Here is a 19,450-nt window from a genome sequence, read left to right on the forward strand (position 1 = left end):
CAGGAATGGTTTTAGGGATGGATGTCTGTCCAGGCCTTTCACTTTCATGGAGGATGTAACACAGAATAATTTTCTGCACCCGGGTAAATTTGTCTCTCTTTGGATTTCTGGGGAAATGACTTGTATGCTGTAGGTGCGGGGCTGGCACAAAGATTCAAAGTCTTTGATTGAATGGCAAGGGGAGGGCATGTGCATGTACCTGTTCACGTAAGGAAAGTGGAGTAGTTCTGAACAGAGTTGTCAGCATTTATTTTGCAATGTCCACAATGTCCTAACCTGCCAAAATCTGAAGCATGCATTGTGCAGTAATGAGAGCAAAGTTGACAGTGTTGGTAAAATGTGCCTTGAAATTGTATTTATAAGAAGCGGATGGAGTCTGTTTGTCTCTTTGGATGATACATTGCGGTGATGTTCCACAGAGATAGTTCAGCACTTCATACCAAAATAAGCCGGACCAACTGACAGCTGAAAGATCTGATTTTGGGTTTAGTTTCTCTTTTGTTGGCTGGGAGCTTTGAAATCCAGAAAAAGGAATCTTGTGCTTTGTATTCATTCCATATACAGGACTGTTGCTTTCTTCCCTTTGTGTTTAAAAAATTAAGTAAATAAAAGAGAGAAAAGTAGTTACCCTACTGTGTAAGTCAACTCATGCTTTATGGTAACATCACTTTTGTTGTACTGGCTATACCTGTTTGCCTTTCTGTGCTGACAGTGATGGGCCAGTGCAAGGTTGAGTATATATATATTTCACAGCTGGATTTATCACATACGTAGTGGAAGTAGCTTTTGATGATGAGAACTACAGAAAACTCTAAAATGAATTAATGGAGTAATGAAGCAACATCAGACATCTTGTCTTTAAAACTGCCGGTGAACTTAGAAACTTGTAAACCCTCTTAAACTACTAGCAATCACCTGTCTTATTACCAAGTGTAAGATAAGCTTATCATTACAAATTACGCTTGTGGGTGAAGGGATCTTCAGGGGTACTATGTACCTTATCGAAAGAAGGTGAAATGGAGGTATTTCTGAGACACCGGCTGTCCACAGATTGGCCTTCGGCACTGTCCTCAGTTAGTTTGTGGCTGGTGTCACTGAACCAAAGCTGTGTGCACTTCAAGCAGTGCAGTGAGTCCCGAGTCTCAGCTGGTGCAGAGTGAGCTTCAGCTTGGCTGATTTGGGATCTCTTAAGTGCAGAGCATCTGCGCTTGGGCCTGGGCATAGTCTGCATGCTTGACATTCAGAAATGTTGTAGAGAATGGAAAAACTGTGATTGAAAGTCTTAATTACCTGCTTAAGTTCTTAAACGTTTAAGAAAGCTTCCTAAAATAGAGCTTGTCCATGTTGTTTTGTGCTTTGCAAAAGCTTCCAGTGAAATACATTTATATATATATATATAAAAAAAAATATAAATATATATATATAAAAAAATTAAAATAACTCAACAACTGAAAATGAGATTTTGGTGGTGTGTTTTCCGTGAGCTTTGTGTTGCTTCTTAGTGCTAAACAGTGCTACCTCAGAAGGTAATGTTTAACAGAACATTTTTATGGCTTATTGCATATGATTATCCCTCCTTGTATTTCAGGGTACAGCTCCTCTCCCTTTCTCTTCCTCTGTCCCCCCATCCGTCCCCCCCCTTTTTTTTTTTTAATTCAATCTTTTTACGCTCTTAAAGTGGGATTTTGAAAAGAGGTAGGGAAGTAGATCCCAAAAACTTGTTTCAGTGCTTTACAGTTCCTTTATAACACTAGTCATGTGTCCCATCCCATGTCGTCCCCGTCCCCGTCCCGCCCCCCCGTCCCCCGAAGCAAAGGACTTGCTGGTGTTACTTCAGAAATAACTTTTTATTATGGTAAGGCTTTAATAGTTAATCAAATAACAGTGCTGTAATTCTAAATCTGTTAACAGGTTAACGCTTGGCAACACTTATATTTATAAGGTAATGATTTTACTGTAGCAGTTTGAACAGTAGGATATATTAGGTATAAGAGAAATGAATTTATTACCTTGAATTTCTTAATTCTCCACACAGCTTATTTCATAGCAATGTACCATAGAAATTATCTGTACCTTCCATTGACCTGCTGAACACATAGCTGTAGCTAGTAAATTTTCTTACTATTAAACATACAGCTTTTTGCATTTGAGGTCGGCAACAGGCAAGTCATTACAGCGCTGTATGTATGTGCTAAAGCACTGAGGTTCGTTCCTCACTGGTATAATTGGTAGTTGTGACAGGGAGGAATTTGGGCACTTAGGACAATATTGCGTCATGTAACTTTTGCTGGGGTAGGAAATCAACAATTCAAAATATTTACTTTTAATTATGCTCATGTTTTTCTTGCATTCAAGCCTTGATTTACACAGCACAAAGGCACTCTGGTTTTAGCTAGTGGTATAGCTTCTCATTTGACACCAATTAATCTCATGGCACTGTGTGCACTTATGGCAGCTGAGGATGTGGTTTGTGTGTAGCTTGCATTGATGGGGCAGTTGGAAGAGGCGGCAAGAAGGGGTGGGTGTATATGTTCACGATTAACTGCGCTCCAGTGTTCAGCCCTTATTCTTCTGCAGATAATGTGAAAATAATAAAGCTAAGTATTTCCTTGTCATGACACTGCAAATAAAAACATACCTGTTTTTTCCCCATTTTAAGATGCAAATTGAGCAGGACATAACAGAGCATATTAGCAGGAAAATACCCTGCCCGTACAGTTTGAAATCAGCCCCCACACTGCAGATTTAAAATGGCCATGTTACAACTCCATGTAAATTGGTTTGCAGTGGAAACCCTAACAAGATCATTAAATATAAAAGCACTGTTGGATGCTGGGAAGATACCGTGCTGCCCATGTATATGTGCATCTCCATAGTCATGCATGAATAGACAGCATCAATGCCATCGATTTGAATAAGGAGGTAACATACGGCATTGGGGTGACTTTGCTTGTATTTGTAACTGATTTCTTTTTGGTTTGATACTATCAGAATTGTGGATGTTTCTTCAACTTTTAATTTTTAGTACTTGAGAATATGAAGACACTAAAGTAACTCACTTGGTGGGTGTGGCCAAATGGGAAAATGTTATTGTTAAATTGAAGTAAAACGGAGGGCTTTTTTTGTTTGTTTTGTAAAGATTTTTTTTGAACCTAAGATAATGCTTATATTCAGAATTAGCGATACTGTTACAGCATGTCAAAACAAGAGCTTTTGACTTTCCAACATATATCACTAATGACCCTAGGAAAAAAAAAAAATCACATCTGCACTAGTGCAGTTCTTGGCTTTTCTAGGGCTGATCAATAATCACATTGTGTATTCATTCCCCCAGCCCCCACCCCATGAGGTCAACTATAACTACTAGTCTTTATATTTCAGAAAAAGGACATAGACTGCCTTATGCATTAGTAGTATTAGTCTCAGTGTTTTCTTTGGATATAATTTACTGTTACCCATAAAAAAATAATTAAGGGTTTGGGTTTTTTAAAATTGAAATACTTTATCTGTAATTTTTCAGAGAGCTTTTCTCCTCTTCTACTCTCCGGTGCTGTGTTGAGAGGTCTAGGTAGGAACTGGACTGAGGATGCTGAGGTTTGCTGTGGTTTTGCTATTTAAATGGATCTTCTCTTGATTGTATTGTAGCATGTGACAGTAGGAGAACAACAGTTTCAGGGCCTCGTGTCTGGATAGTAACACAGCTGCTGCAATAATGTCTTGTTATGGTTGACCAGTCACATTTGGACAGTTATTTCTAATTAGAAATTTTTATTTATGTTGCATCAGAAAATAGTTTGAAGCAAATTGGTAGATACTTGGATGAAGTTAGTTCATTTTCTCCTCCTTGCCTTGAAAGATTGTTGCTCTTTTGTTTTGTCCCACAGCCAGACTAAGTAGCCCGGAAAGAATCTTGCCTTTAAAATAAGCTTTTTTTTTTTTTTTTTAAACACTATAATATAGTGACCTCCAGCAACTGCTGTAACATAAAGGGTTATTGTGGGTAGTTCTGTCAGTGTTAGACATCACCACTAGTTTTAAGACTTGTGATGGCATTTTGTGATTTCTGCATTGTTGGTTTTTGGTGGTTTTTTTTCCCCTCCATGAAAGTACTAGTGATACTGGTTCCCTTTTATTCATTTCTTCATATTAGAGGGGAAATGTAGTTTGTTCATAATGGATTATTGATTAGTCTGCAAACAGCAGAAGCCCCAAGGCCTTGTCATCAATGGTACTTACTCTCCCAATAGTGAATGCATCGCTTCATGCAGCTATTTGCAACCCCAGTCAGTAGAATATAAGCCCATAATTGTTACTCTTGTGCAGCGCAGTTTTTAGGGAGAGGAACTCTTCATTGTCATTATGGGATTTTCCCCCTCAATTTGTTCAAAGAATAGTCCCTTTGTTTTGGTAGCAAGATAAAGCTTGTCCTGGATGTTAATGATATATTTCAATTTGAAGCTTAGAATACTACAGTGTAACTAATCAAGTACATTTCTTTGTCTCCCAGAAGACAAACATGCACAGTATACTAAAACACAAAATATGTACTGAGTGGGTGACAGCTCTGTTTCTCAACATACCCTGTAGCAGTGCGAAAGCAAACTCCCCCCCCCCGCCCCTGTTCCTGCATTGCTTCTTGAGGAGCCACAAAAAAATCTGGGTTATTGAGGTTTTGCTGACATTGTTTTGAGAGAGATCACCTTGCTGCAAATGCCTACCTCCAGCTTTTTCAGCGTTATTTTTTTTATCTTTATTTTGGCATATTCTTTCCTCTGCTAAGGGTGTGGCATGGGTTGAGAAAGGCCTGACTGTGCTTTCGCAGCCCTGGCTGCTGCTCTGAAGCCTGCTGCAAAATGTCATTAGCTCATGGAGGGAGAAGAACACAAAAACACATGATGTATTTGGAGAAGCTCAAAATAATATCTCAGGGTTCAGACAGCAAACTTTTTAAATGGGAAGAGCTTTCCCAGCTGCAGGGGAAGGTTGGTTTAAAATAATTAAACACAAAAGTACTGCAAAATGCTGCCGAAGGATTTTATAAAGCCTAAGCGGAAATAGACTAATAGAAATTCCTTGTTTGTTTTTCCAGGAGCTTTTTATTTTTCCTTTCCAGTCCTCTGTCAGGTTTGGCAGGCTTAAACAAACTTCAGGAGGTCTGTTGTCAAGATTGATGCTTTTAATAACTGAATACATTTGAAAATTTGACAGTCTTCTACAACTGGCTCAGGATTTTTAGATAGCTTTTTACTGGGTTAGTTTGGATTACTCCCAGAAAATCAATTCAGAGCTATGCTGCCTTTACCTAATGGCAAGTTTAGTCTATAGGTTGCAGAATGCCAGGATTTCCTGCAAATTCAAGGATGGGCTTGCTATTTAAAGATACGCACATGCTTCTACCCTCTGGTGTAGTCTGAAGGATGCTATCAGCTCAAGGCAGGGAAGAGGCTATAGGCTAGTGATGTGGTCCATAAGAGACACTTTGGTAGGACTGGTGCCTGAATGAGGACGGCAGGATTGAGCCTGTAATCAGGGTGGTGGATGGATGACCCCCATGGCACCTGGGTGTCCAGGAGAAGCCATGTCCCCTCACAAAGGGAGGAGGAGGGTGTGCAGGTGGAGCGAGGCTGGCGTGTGTGGAGGACGGTGTCTCTGCAGCCTGAGGAGAAGAACGGTCTCTGTGGTTCAGTGAGCGTGACGGCTGGCGAAGCAGTTGTAAAACGTTCTGTGTCTTTTGCCCACTTTCTTCCTGCGCTTTGCTCTCTTCTGGCATCTTTACTCTGAACAGCAAAGCCTGGCTCTGGGGCAGCCTGAGCCTTCTCAAATCAGGAGAGATCAGCTCCCCAGGTTGCTGCTGTTTGAAAGACCCAACTTTCTCAAATTCACCTAGATGTTTACATGCTATGTCCTATCATTTCATCATCTAGAAGGAATTTCAGCAAGATATTTTTTCCACAAGATCACGCCTCACAGTGGGTTTTCTTTTTTTTTTTTTTTTAAGTTGTTGTTGCTTTTGGCAGAGGAACACAGTGGAGTGATGGCAGTGTATATTCAAACCTCTTGGAGATGAGAGGAGCAGTATTTCTCCGCTGCATTTATCTTTCAGATGGAACTTGAAATACTCACACCCAAATTGAAAGCAGTTTGTTTTGAAATATACGCTATGCTATTTGAATAGGTCTGTGTAGCTTCCCAGACTGTATCTTCTTGTTTATTACTTACTGAAGAGTTTTCCCTTCTTGCGGCCACAGCCCATCAGCAATATGATTTTTAAAATCAGGTTTAATTGAAGAGAAATTAAAAAAGAATGTATGATCTTCTGTATGTTGGAACAGGAGGAGTTTTGTCTGTTTTCCTCTGTCTGCACTGCAGAGGATATTTGTATGTAAGAAATGAATTTGCAATTACTTTTTCAGTGTGGTTTCTCTTGCATTCTATTTTTCAGTTTTCTTGTGTTGTTTATTTTCAATTTTTTAATTAATTGTTTTCCAAGACAAAAAGTCCTTATGAGGGTCTGTCTCACCCTGTGGGGAGTCCTCACAGCATACCTGGTCCTGTTCCAGAACATGCAGGTGGCATGAAGAGAAGAGTCCTAGGTATTTCAGAGTGCTCCTGTTTTATTTAAAGTACTGTTTGTTTCCCTGTGTTTCTACGCATGCTTCATGTCAAGACTCTGTGAAGGTCTTGCAGAAGTTGCGAGAGCGATGCAGCCGTGCTCCGGCGTACCTGCCATGCTGCCAGCAGGGACGGGCTACCAGGGCCTTGCTGGGGAAGCCAGGGCTGATGCTGGGAAAGGTGCCGGGGCTCCGTGGTGAGAGCAGGTTGCTTTGGCCAAATGTGTTTTCTCTCAAGACAAGAACTTTGTCCAAGTTAGTTGTTAAAACCAGGGAAGTTTTCATGCCTAAATGTTTGAAATAGAGTCAATTCGGACAAGTACTTGGTTTAAGCTTGTAGGAAGGCTTGTTTTCCCTGTGGGGGCTGGATGGGATAAAAAAGAGTTTATTGTATTTGTTCTCATGTGGGTCAAGGCAAAGACTCCCTGTTAGGCAATGGATGCAGGACCAAGCCTTACAACTAAAATATTTGGCTGAGCAAAGGCATTTTTCGGCATAACCCCCTTACCATTTTTGGGGTTTTGTTCATGTTTCTCTTCCACCTTGCTTTATACACCAAACCTGCCTGTAAACAGTGATGATGTTAAGTGCCTCAGTGTATTTTAAAGGGGCTGAAAACACCTGGGCACTGGCCAGCAACTTACGTGAACTGCTGATCACTGGTTCAACAAAATGAACTGAATCTAGCTCATATGCCCCTTAAAACAGACTATCAACCCCCCCTCAAGGAGTTGCATGACATTTGGCATAGGCTGCAATGCCATTAAACCACACAAAATATTTTTAAAGACTGTATATTAATTTACAGTTTGCATTCACTTGCATTCCCTTATGGCTTGCCTCTATGCTAGTGGGGATCTCCATGCTGTGAGAGCCTGGGAGAAATCTGCAGGCTGGATGTGGCTCTGCTCTGGATTCTGTGTGACAAACGGTGTGAAGGAACTGCAGGGTGAACTTGGACCAAAGTGATGAAAGGTTACTGGTTACCACCTGAAATTACTGAGAGTTGAAACATTTTTTAGTAGCCGTAGGGTAGCTGGAGGTGGCTATGTTCCACGTGTGCTGAAAGAGGTTTATTTTAGAATACTTTCAAATTTGTAATTATTTCAAAATACAAATATTTTTATCATCACAGTCAGCCAGAAAGAAACAAAAATAGCTGTGGCAAAATTTTACTCATAGCAGAAGAGTAATCAGTGTGGTTTGATTTACCATTTGATGTCTTCCATCCCTTGTGCCATCTTTGAAGTTGAAATAATTGTTTAATAATTAATACCAAGGTGGAAATTATTAAACCAAAATGTTCTTTTCTATTGGTAGGATTCTTTACAAGTCTTGTTTTCCTCATTTTGTATGTTCAGCCTTCTGAATCAAAGCTTTTTTCAAAGTTGTCATTTTTATGTCATTTTTCGCTGCATCTTTCCGATGAATATGGGCTTTGCTATTCTGCAGAGACCCCCTCTAAAAGAATTACTTTTAAGTGGCACTCAACTGATGGGAGGCGGGAGTTCTAAGTTGTTCGTATACGTTTGTGTCAGTGGATTTACTAAAGCCTAAGGGAGTCCTCCACACACTTGTGTAAAGCAAACTCGGATTGGGTGAACACCCTTCCTGGAATTTCTCTCTGTGGAAGCGCAGTCCTGAAAATTTGTGAGTCTTAACTGTGTATGAATTCAAATCTAGGAATACTTTATTTCAACTTTTAAAGTTAAGTTGCAGTGCATTGGCCAAGCTAAAGTAATAAAGATGAAACAATTTTCTCAGTATATTTTGTGAAGATGATGACATTTCCATTAAGTATTTTAGACTAATAAAATAATTTGGTAATTTTTTACCTCTGACTTTTTCCCCCCTCAGGCCTAATTTAATATAGGGCTAGGGGGATCTTCTGCGAGTGGCTAATATCCCTCTTCTAAGTAATGCTTTCTTCATATCCTCATTTTCATAACTAAGTTCCATTAATGAAAATGCTATAAATAATTAAAGTGAAATATGTCAAGATTAAGCACAGGGAAGCTGTGGCCAAGTAAACAGAGGGACTCTGAAGCTTTGGATTTATATGTGCCTGAACTGCTGCATACAGCATTCTTGTCTAAGTTTGGCTCTTAAAGCTCTTTTGAACTTTCAGACAGGAAGCACTGTAGAAAGTTGAGTTAAAATGGGACCTACATTAAAAAAAAAAAAAAGTCGCTAGTCTAAAAGTCAGCCTACCAATAAGCAGTGTTCTCACTGGTGCAAACTGTAGAAAGTGCAGAATGCAGAAAGCACAGTATAAAATACCTGGAAAAATCTGTCCCTAAAGCTTACTGTCTTCCCCCCCCCCCAATGGTGCAGAACATTTTGGAAGAAACTCTTGCTTGTGGTGTTAAATGCAAGAAGTTATTCTGGTGTTTCTTTTTACGATTTAATGAGTTTTAGGTTAACTTTTTGATTGTAAGACAGTATAGGTTGTTACTCGGCAGATTTAGATTACGAGTCAAATAAGTAAGCTGTTACTCTGAATTGTTTCATCCATCAGTGTGCAGCATAAATTGCATTTGTATTTGCTGTGTGGCATGTTCCTACCTTCTGGTATAGCCACAGCTTCCAGTGGCTGCCATCCTTTATATGCCCAAGGAGTTTCTTCTGAGGCTGCCCCTCAGTTTGGTTTTAAATGGCTGATTTCAGAGATTAATTTAGATACTCTTGTTTGTAAACCTCCCGCTCATATGGACTTCTGAATTTGTGATCTGATGTGATTTTTTTTGGTCATAATACATTAGTCATAATATAAAAATGTTTCATTCAAGAAATGAAATTGCATTTGTAACACGTCCCTTAGATATTACTGTCAGCTCTCTGAGGAAAAGGAAGCTTGGGTAGATGCTGTTGATAATTCTTAACATGCTGAATGGATACTAGATATGCAGAAAGTCAAACCCAGAAATGAATGGTCTTGGAGCAAGTAAGAGGGCTAGATTAACTTAAACATAATGACTTTATAGTGCGTAACCGAGAGGAGCATTGCATCAGTTTTCCCTTGGTGTTTGTTAGGCTCATGCTGGTGATGTGGTTAGACGATTTATTTATCTACATACGGAAGAGACTCAGAGGAGGATATAATTAGAAACCTTAAAATTCGCAACTTGCACATCTGTAGCTCTTTATGAAGTCATAGATGTCAAGTGTTGGATGTGTGAATATCCATCTATATGGTGCACATATATTGTGTGTGTGTATATATACACACATACACATACACATATATGGTATATAGATACAATATGTGTCTTGTTATTGCTCTCCTTATTTTTAGCTATGTTTTAAGAAGCTGACGTTTTCTTAACGTAGTAATAGATTGGTTCTCTATTAGAGATCTTAGCCATGTTGTGTACTTAATGAAGATAGGAAGGGGGAAGAATTTTATTTTACTGTGTGGTAATTGTTTCTTTTCCAATCTATGGAGATCTTAACCTTTGGTTTTTGCTCTGTATAAGGTGGAGAATTGCTGGGGTGTTGCATCTTACATTGCTGAAGCAGATATTGACACTTGCATGTAATCATCACTAGACACAAAAGCTTTTAAACTTTTATTAATCTGTTTTGTTTATCAAAGCTGTTTCTTGCTTTGTTTGTTTGTTTATGGTTAAGATTCTGTTTCATTGAGGTGGGTGGTGCTGTGGTTTCCTGTATGTCTTGTTGAGATAAACCATTCACTTTTAGGATCATTCGATACCTACACATGTTATCAGTTTGCTTTGTTAGATTGAGACTAAATACTACAGTTCAGGTTGTTGGGTTTGTTGTGTTTTGTTTTGTTGTTTTTTTTTCCCCTTCATTGTCCACTAGGAAATAACTTTTAGTTTTCCTGGATGCTTTGCCAGGCTCTGGATTCTTATTTTCTCTCTAATCAAAGTACTGAGCATCCTCAGTCTCTGCGCCTGCTCTGTGCGTGCCACATCAAGCACAGCAGAGCTGTCTGAGACACAAAGTAATGCAGTTGCCAGCAGGAATATGATACTTGCTCAAGTCTCTAGGAAAGCCTTTTATCTTTGGCAAGTAAGTATTTTACATGAAATTACACATGATGGTAAAGCCACAGATTTAAAGTGTAATAACCCCCTCAAGAAATGTTTTCCTCATTTAAGGTGTATTTTTAGCCACTTCTGCCTGGTTTTAAAAGAAAAAATATTTTTGAAAGTTTTCACTTTTTTGAAGACACTGTGATGTCAGTGTATGGAAATGAATGTTTGCTCTCTCTTGGATTTTACTTGTTTATTAATGATGCCTGCCATTGAAGTCTAGAACATCAGCAAAAGCAGAGGCTGCTGCTTTTCCGTGCAATGAATTGTAGTATAGTATGGTTCTGAATGTGGGGTGAGTGATGGAAGCTGTTGAATTAAAAATATGAATACGTTTACATATATTTAAGAATCTCCTTACACAATTGCTGTACATTTGTGTGATTTTGTTCTTGTTTCAGGTGATCTATGCCATCTGCTCGCAGTGCACACGGAAATAAACTGTCACTTCGGACTCTCGAGCAGCTGAAAGGAGAAATGTTATCCCGAGAATGAAGCAATAAAATATCTCTGCAGAACCGTATGATTGAAAACACGGTCCAGCCCTCCTCTGCTGCCAGACATGCTTTTGTCCTCCTGCTCTGCTCACCCGATGTTGCAGTAATACAGATGGATCGTAGTAGAGGGGCAGAAATGGAGTTACGGAGATCGTCCAGCCCAGGCAAGCTAAGCAAGAATGACATGGATGCTGACAAGACCATGTGCCACAGCTGCTGCATCTGCGGTAAAAGTTTCCCTTTTCAGAGCTCCTTGTCACAGCACATGAGGAAGCACACGGGCGAGAAGCCCTACAAATGCCCTTACTGTGATCACAGAGCTTCCCAAAAGGGCAACCTGAAGATCCACATCCGTAGTCACAGAACAGGCACTTTAAGTCAGGGCCATGAGGCGGAGATGGGAGAGGCGCAGCTGGGGGAGATGGGAGTTTCGGAGGGCCTCGGCGGGTGCACCAGCCCCACTAAAAGTACGTCCGCCTGCAACAAGATCTTGAATGGGACCGCTCAGGTAGATAGCAGCAAGATCTTGTTGAGAAGCAGCAAGAAGGAGGTTGTGGAGGTGGCGCCAGCTGAGGAGGATGGCAAGCTGACCTCTTACCAATGCACCTTCTGCAAAAACAAATTTGAAAGGAAGAAGGACCTGGAGCAGCACCTGCACCAGGTCCACAAACCGTTCAAGTGCAGGCTGTGTAGCTACATGACCCTGAGGGAGGAGACACTGTTAAACCACATAGAGAAGGATCATATAACTGCTCAGGTCCCGAATGGGGAGGCCTTCGCCGAGAACTGCAAGAGCGAGCTGAGTGCAGGCGAGTTTCCATGTGAAGTCTGTGGCCAGGCTTTTAGTCAAACCTGGTTCCTGAAAGCTCACATGAAAAAGCACAGGGGGTCGTTTGATCATGGGTGCCACATTTGTGGCAGGAGATTCAAAGAGCCCTGGTTTCTCAAAAACCACATGAAGTCGCATGGCCCCAAGACCGGGAGCAAAAACAAACCAAAAAATGATTTGGAGCTTATAGCCACTATCAATGACGTGATACAGGAGGAGACAATTGTGACGGGCCTCTCTCTGTACGAAGTTTGCACCAAGTGTGGAAATCTGTTTACAAATATGGAAAGCCTGAAAGCGCATAATACTGTTCACTACCGGGCGCAGCGGGGCAGCGCTGGGGATAAAGCTGAGGGCTTAATTGATGGGAGCCTAAGCTCCTCGGTAACGAAGCAGTTTTTCTTGCAGTGTCTGAATCTAAGGCCATCTGTAGGACTGGATAGAGTTACAAGAGGACAGCCTGGGAAAAGAGTAGCCGAGCTGGATCCGGTCAGTAGCTACCAAGCTTGGCAGCTGGCCACCAAAGGAAAAGTAGTAGAGCCCTCGGAGTATGTGAAGTATGTGGGATGGGATGAGGCCCTGGCAGATGCAGACGTGACTTATGACAAGGATAAGAGAGAGTATATCCTTGTCAACCAGGAGAAGCGCAAGCGAGACCAGGACTCGCCCAGCTCTTCCAGCAACCCCAAGAAGAAGAGCTGTACTGGCGGGCGCCCGGAGAAAACCAGTGGTGCCCCGCCGGGGGAGAGCTGCCCGCTCGCCCAGGGGGACCTGGACTACCGCCCCGCCTCACGGCAGAGCCGGCGGGTCGCCCAGAATAAGTCCACTGAGTGCTTTGAGTGCGGGAAGGTCTTCCGCACCTACCACCAAATGGTGCTGCACTCCCGGGTGCACCGCAAGGAGCGGAGGAACTGCAGCGAGGGCGGGACGGCTGCCCAGACCGACCGCTACGGCTCCAGCAGCGAGGAAGGGGACTCTGGGTCCGTCAGCGGGCCCAGCACCCCCGGCTCTACATCTGCTCCGGAGGACTCTGCCACCTCCGGCCTGGGGGAGGAGGGGGCCGAGGAGAGCTCGGAGGAGGGAGCAGCCAACCCCTCGCTAGGTAAGATCAGATTGCTCCCAGCCTTGCCTCGCTTGCTGTCGCTGGTCCTGCATCTCCCGGTGCAGGACACAGTGATGAGCAGAGGGAGAGATGCATGAAAGCACGTGAGAGGTTTAAAGGCAGTGTGGATGCAGTCCTGCGCCCACTGAGCACTGCTGGTTGTCTTGGCATGGGAACTCGTCCTTTCTGGTGCAACTAAAAAAGGCAAGATCAGAGGATGTCTTCATAAGGTGCAGGTGAACGCGTACTTTGGTGAAGGACACCTGGGAAGTATCTTAGTTGCCTATAGCAGTGCTGTTGGGTAGGGTAGTGTCTTTCCTGGTCATCTCGGGGGCTGTGTTTTCCTGATTTATGGGCGTCCTGTACACTGTTCTGCCAATAGCGTTCAGGTGTAGCAGGGCACAGCCTATGTGGTGCAGCCCTGAAGCGCGTAAACTTTGTTAATCGCCAGTGTGAGAGGCGTCTCTCTCCTCTTCTCTGCTTCGCTTCCCAAATTGTGTTTATAACTCCAAAGGCTATAATTAATCTCCCTGGATTAAAGCGGTCCTTTGAGCCCAACACTACTAAATGGAACAAATTATTCTCCAAATAGCAGCAAAGTAAATATTTAAAAGAACACCATTAAGCACTTTTGTATTTTTTTAATTTTATTTTTGTTGTTCACATTCTTTGTTTATAATACCCTCTTAGAAATCTGACATTAATCATTCTTTCCTTACTAGCCTTGCGCTGTTTTTTTGTTTTGGTTTTTTTTTTTTTTTTTGTTTGGCGAACAATAAGGTTTTCCTCTCATTTTCATTCCTTTTGTTGTGAAGAACATAGTTATCTGTAGAGTTAAACTCACTTTCAAGACCACCACAGATGAAGCAATCTTCACCATTGTGGAAGAGGGTGGGTTTATTCAATTAGCTGTGTTCTTTCAGGATTTTATATAAAGTTTCGCTTTCTCCACTGGGTACAGACCTTGCAGCAGCAAAGCACCATTTTCCAGAATAGTGTATTAGAGTTACATGTTTTTCATAAAGTTTTGAAGCAATGTTGGATATATTTTTTGTCATTAAACTTCTTTAATGAAAGTACCATGGTTTTACGACAACTAAAGTTGGGGCCAACACTGCTTGGCAGTATGACTTTCAAAATGCAAAGCGTAGAGGGAAGAGAGCTCCAAAGGATTGAAATGGTAAAAAATTAAACCCATCTGTTTGTCCTTAAAACTTATAAGAATGGTCCTAAACTTGATTTTGCTACAACTTGGATCAAGTCCCTGATGGACACATTGGATGCACACTAGAACAGAAATGTAAATTAAACCAAGAACTCTTTTTTAAAATGTTTTTTTTGGTTTTTTTTTTCCCTTTCCATAAACTATAATTGCAAAAAGCCCTAGTGACAAGCTGACTTAAATATTTTCACTATGATTATTTGCCCATTTAAAAGATTAAAAATTCTACTTTTCCATCAGCTGCTGGATTTTGGACACTTAAGGCTCTTATGAAGCATACATACTTTGTGTGAAAATCTGTCAGCTGCCACCTGAAACACCTCTGAACAGCTGACACAAGATGCAGTGATAAACTGCAGCTTAGTCTGGAGTTAAATGGGGCTGCCATGTTTTCCTGGTGTAATGTACAGTGCCCGTTTGGAAATTGCCGTGATGGAAAAACATCTCTCTGGAGATAGGCTGAAAATATCAAAACACTTTTTCACGTGATATTCGGATAGCAAAGCTGTTCTTACGCACTCTCCATATTAAGCACTTCACTTTTAACAAGAGGAGCCATCTCATCTCTTTGCCTGTCCTGTTTCTTGTCTCAACTCAAGCTCTGAGCCCTTGTTGCAGGAGCAAAAAGTGAGAGTTAAAGTCACACAACAGTTTCTCTCACAGGAATTAAGGTGACTGGCTTAACCAGTGCCACTAGCCATTTCTTTGGGTGCCAAACTGGCTTTTATCTGCTTTAGCTGTAAAGAAGCAGTAAACTGATGGGCCTAAATAAAGGTGCATCTTGGAAAAGGGTTGTGTGTGCATTGATGGGCTGGGAGGGTGGCTGCTGCATTTTATATTTGCTAATGTCACAGCTGAAGAGCTAATCAATTAGTTAATTTGGTAATAAGAAATGTTTTAATCTTATGAGCAAAAGAAATATTGCCCTTGCTTCTTAATAGAGTTTATTTAAGTAAAAAGATCACTGTGTCAATGAAGAGAACATTTTACAAGTGACAAAGATTTTTCTTGATTCCAAAGAAAGTTGTGTTTTGGTTTTGTGTGGTGTTTTTATTTTTTTTAAGGAGTTCTCATAGGTCAGTGTTCAAGACTTTAAGTTTCTCAATTTTCTCTTTTTTGGTATGCAGATTTACTGATGCTGTTCTTATATTGTTTTCTAAGGGACTGGGGTCCATCTGTCGAGCAGGCTGTAGGATTAGTTTTACTCTTCCATAGATTTGCTGCTTTAACTCGAGGCTTTCTTTCCTTCCCCTATGACCAGAAATTTAAGGTGTACAGAATACAGGCCAAATTCTGCCCTCATGTATGCTCCTGCTAAAGTCAGGTGTTCTGGTACAGCCTTGAAGCACGTTTTTTCCTAGAAGTGCTGCAGTTTGCTATCCTCTGCTGTGGCTTTTTGTAATTTTTCTTGCTGGCGAAGCTTTTCTGTCGAGATCCACACTACAGCCCCACAGACAGCATCCCCCCCTCCCCGTGAAGGCAGGCAAGCAGCACTCTCGGTTCCTGTTCCTGACATGTCTTCTATGGTATTATTTTTACTCAGGCTGTGGTCAGGAAAATCTTGTGCTACTCATAACGTTATATAATATCTGGGTTGGTTGTCCCCCCCCCCACTTTAGTGTCTTTATACCCCCCACCCCCCCCCCCGACACATTACTGTGTTGTCCTAGGTCGGAAAAGGGCCTTGAGACTGCCAAATATTGAATGTTGTCGCCTTGACTTAGCTGAAAGTACTTCTTTGTGTGTTTATTTCTTAATAATCTGAGTAGTCCTGTTGACACACAGTGGCTTGCAGCAGGGAAGCTGGCAGTGCACCTCTGTGGTCATTTGTGGCCAACAGATGTTGGGGCTGAGTGTGACTGGGGCTGGGAAGTACTGATAGGGCTTTGTGAAATGGGGTTGAGAGCCTCCAGGGTAGGCACTTCTTTGCTCTTAACATATCGGTAATTTGTCTCTGCTGTGTACGTAGAGTAACATAATGACTTCTTGGGCACAGGGGTAGTATTTGCAAACTCAGCTTATTGGCTGCCAGTGGGTAAACTAGCTGGCTCTGGTTGGAAGGAGGGTAGGAGTTAGTTTTCCAGGGTCACATAAGCGATCTACCGCATGATACCTGTCATACAAACATATATGCATGATGTGTGTATACTTCATGTAACAGCCATGTTGGAAAAGGTGGCTCAGAGCTCATTCACTCTAAGAGCAGCCTTTAAATATTTTTGAGGTCTTCCTGCTCCAGATGAGTCTTCATTTTTATTTGGCATTCAAGCCACTAGCTAACTGTACCATAATTTCCACTGAGTTGTATCCAAAGCTGTTTGAATCACCTGTGAGTTGTTGTGCCGCACTTCCCCAACGTGAGGCTTTTTTTTGTGTGTGATTTTCATGTTTAACTAAAAGAAAAAACCACAGAGCTATGACTGAGAGAGTAGAGGGGGATTATGCACGTGTTGATAAAAGTGGAAGGGAAAACACTCTGTATTTTTAAATCTTTCAGCTTCTCAACTAAAATGTAGTTTTAGGTATGCCAAAGAAATAATTCAGCCTTTGTGCATTTGGTAGTTAGTATTTTTAAGGCTCAATGTGTGTCCCCTCATTGTCATGGTGTATTTATCAGTGAGAGTGTTACAGTTTGTTACTTTAGGCACTATGAACTATTTCAGTCCTGAAATGAAGAAGGAAGTATAATTTTTGAGGCTGTGACTACTGCCAGCAGGTGGGAAGATGAAGAAAAGGAGTGAAAACGATTTAAATACCCCTTGGTGCTCAGCAAACATGTAATAAGAGCACAGGCCTGTGATGCTCCTGTCAGCAAGGGAGTCCCATAAAGGTACTTCTTTTTGCATGTAAGCACCAGACTGGGCAGGAAGTAAATGTTAAAAGTAAGCTAGGGAGCGGGGAAAAAAAATAAAAAGGAGTGTTATATAGGAATAAAGGAGAGGAATGCTGCGTCTAGCCTGACCTTGTCAGAGGCAGGAGAGGGTGTTGCACCGCAGATGGAATGCTGCTTCTGGTGAAAACCATCTCCTCCATTTTGTTTCCTTTCTCTCCTGCCTCTTACCTCCTTTTTCTTTTTCTTTTTTTTTCCTTCTGTCAGACTCCTCCAGTTTTTTGAAATGTTTTAAGGAGAGACTGATTCACTTGTACTCAACACATGCTGTTCTTATTACGCTGGCTAATGCAGGAAGGGGCTGATTGTGAGTGAGAACTGTTGTGCTGGGCCCTGTATGAACACAGCTTTAGGCCCAAGATGCTCGTGGTCTGACTAGATGAGGTGAACACCAGCTGCTAGACTGTACAGAATATTAAAAAACAAACCAAAAAACAATGAATACAAAAGAGTGGGGGTGTGGCTGCATTTGGTTTGTGTTAGAAATTACTGGTGGTATGGTGGGACTTGCTCAGGAGAAGATGAGCTCCATGAAGGGGCAAGACAAGAGATGGGTGTAGGATGCAGGGAGGAGAGGAAGGGGAAGGGGGTAAGGCAGAGAGGAGCAGGACCTTGGTGAAAGGAGCTGTGCTATGCGACAAAGTTCCAAAGAGGAGGGCAGGCTGAAAAGGTGTAGGGTGGCGTTGGGGTTCAGACCCTCCAAGGTAGTGCCAGGGTGCTGGGTGTCTGGCACTGAAGCCGTGAGGGCTCGTGACACCCTGCACTTGGAGGTGGGTAACTCCAAGAGGGTTTCCATGAGCAAACCAGGAGGTCTGGAGCAGTTGCACAAATCTGAGATGGCAGCAAGAGCTTGCCTTGTCCACACCTGCCAGTGGACTCACTGGCTTGTTGTTACTGATCTGCTAAAAAGTCTGACCTCTCAGCTCCTTCCTTGGTTTTAGCTTCTTTTTCTTAAGAGGAGCAGTGCCTGGTTTTGGAGCTCTTTGTTCGTGTTTGTTACATTTTAAAAACTCTTAGAAATCCATGGCGAGACACTCATTTAGTATCTTTATTAGTAAATTGAAGGAGAAGAGACAGCTGCCTGTGAATTTGCTTACAGGTTGTACAGACTGCGGGATGTAACACATGCCATTTATCCCAGGCATGTTTTAAGAAAACCCTATATGTAAATTGGAATGCTTGAATAGAAATGTAATGACATTAGTAAGTTTTGTGAAAGAAGTAGTGTAGGAGAGATTTATGAAGCAAAAATTTGGTCTTTGTTTTGCTCAGATATAAATTGTAACAAATCCAAGAGCTGGAACTTTAATGAGAAGTACCTAATTTCATCAAGCTTTTGATTTAAAATAAATCAAAAGTGAAAATTGTCCAGAGTTGCTTTAATTTTCCAGTAAAATGGTGAGGTTGTAATTTGTGGGAGGAGAGAAACAGGAAGAATAAAACAGCTAAGCAAGTGAAAATAGAAAACCAAAAATTTATAGTAACTCAAAGAAGAGAGAAAGATAGTCCTAGTAAATGTTTTCTGTCGCCAAAGTGAGTGCATGAAACACAGCTGCCAGTACCAGGACTTCATTGTTCTGCTTATATGAAAAAAAAGTTATTCTGTGTGCAAGGGAAGTCCTCTCCACTATTTCAAAGTCAAGCATTTTTACTATATATATTAGTCAAATAATCACATTTTAGATACTTCTCATGCCAGACTCACTTACTATAAATCCCACAGTATAATGCCACTGAAGACAGTGCTGTTGGGACATTTTATACCAAGTGAAGATCTTGTTCTGTACGTACAGTCTTAAGTATGTTGAAGTTATTTAGCATCTTTGTTTTACAGAATAAGCATACAACAAATTTGAGAATGTCTCAGTGCTGGACAATTGGTAACTACTGCCCCAAGCTTCCAAGTAGTGAGGTAGTATCAAGGAAGAACGGTCTGTCGGTGGCTTCTGTTAGATTCCTACCCTGAAGATAAAAATGTTACACTGTGATGACACACTTTAGCTGTTAATTTTGGCATTGTCAAGGGTTGGTTGTTGGAATATAAAACCCCCTCAACTTTTCAACCCCAACTAATTGTTTTGGTTGTTAATACCAGTGGGATTAATGCCAGGACTTTGAAATACTGAAAGTTGATGATTTGAATAATAGGGGAAGTTGGGCAGAGGCAAGGACCCTGTGCTTACAGAAGTAAGATCCATTAAGTGTTGTTTGGGACTTTGCAAAGTTCGAACTGTTCCT

The 19,450-nt window shown here is 41.5% G+C and overlaps 1 protein-coding gene across 5 annotated transcripts in view; it reads left to right on the forward strand.

Moving 5' to 3' along the window:
- ZNF516 (zinc finger protein 516) overlaps positions 1 to 19,450 on the forward strand; it is a 105,918-nt gene that overhangs the window by 36,476 nt on the left and 49,992 nt on the right. For all 5 annotated transcript variants that reach the window (XR_012659138.1, XM_075084569.1, XM_075084571.1 and 2 more), the window contains one exon: positions 11,074 to 13,100. Coding sequence is in view for 4 of the 5 variants with exons in the window: in XM_075084569.1 (XP_074940670.1) it covers positions 11,195 to 13,100 (1,906 nt within the window). In the remaining variant the exon portion in view is untranslated. The remainder of the gene's footprint in view (positions 1 to 11,073; positions 13,101 to 19,450) is intronic.

Source organism: Phalacrocorax aristotelis, chromosome 2, assembly GCF_949628215.1.
Source record: "Phalacrocorax aristotelis chromosome 2, bGulAri2.1, whole genome shotgun sequence".
In the NCBI taxonomy this organism is placed as follows: Eukaryota; Metazoa; Chordata; class Aves; order Suliformes; family Phalacrocoracidae; genus Phalacrocorax; species Phalacrocorax aristotelis.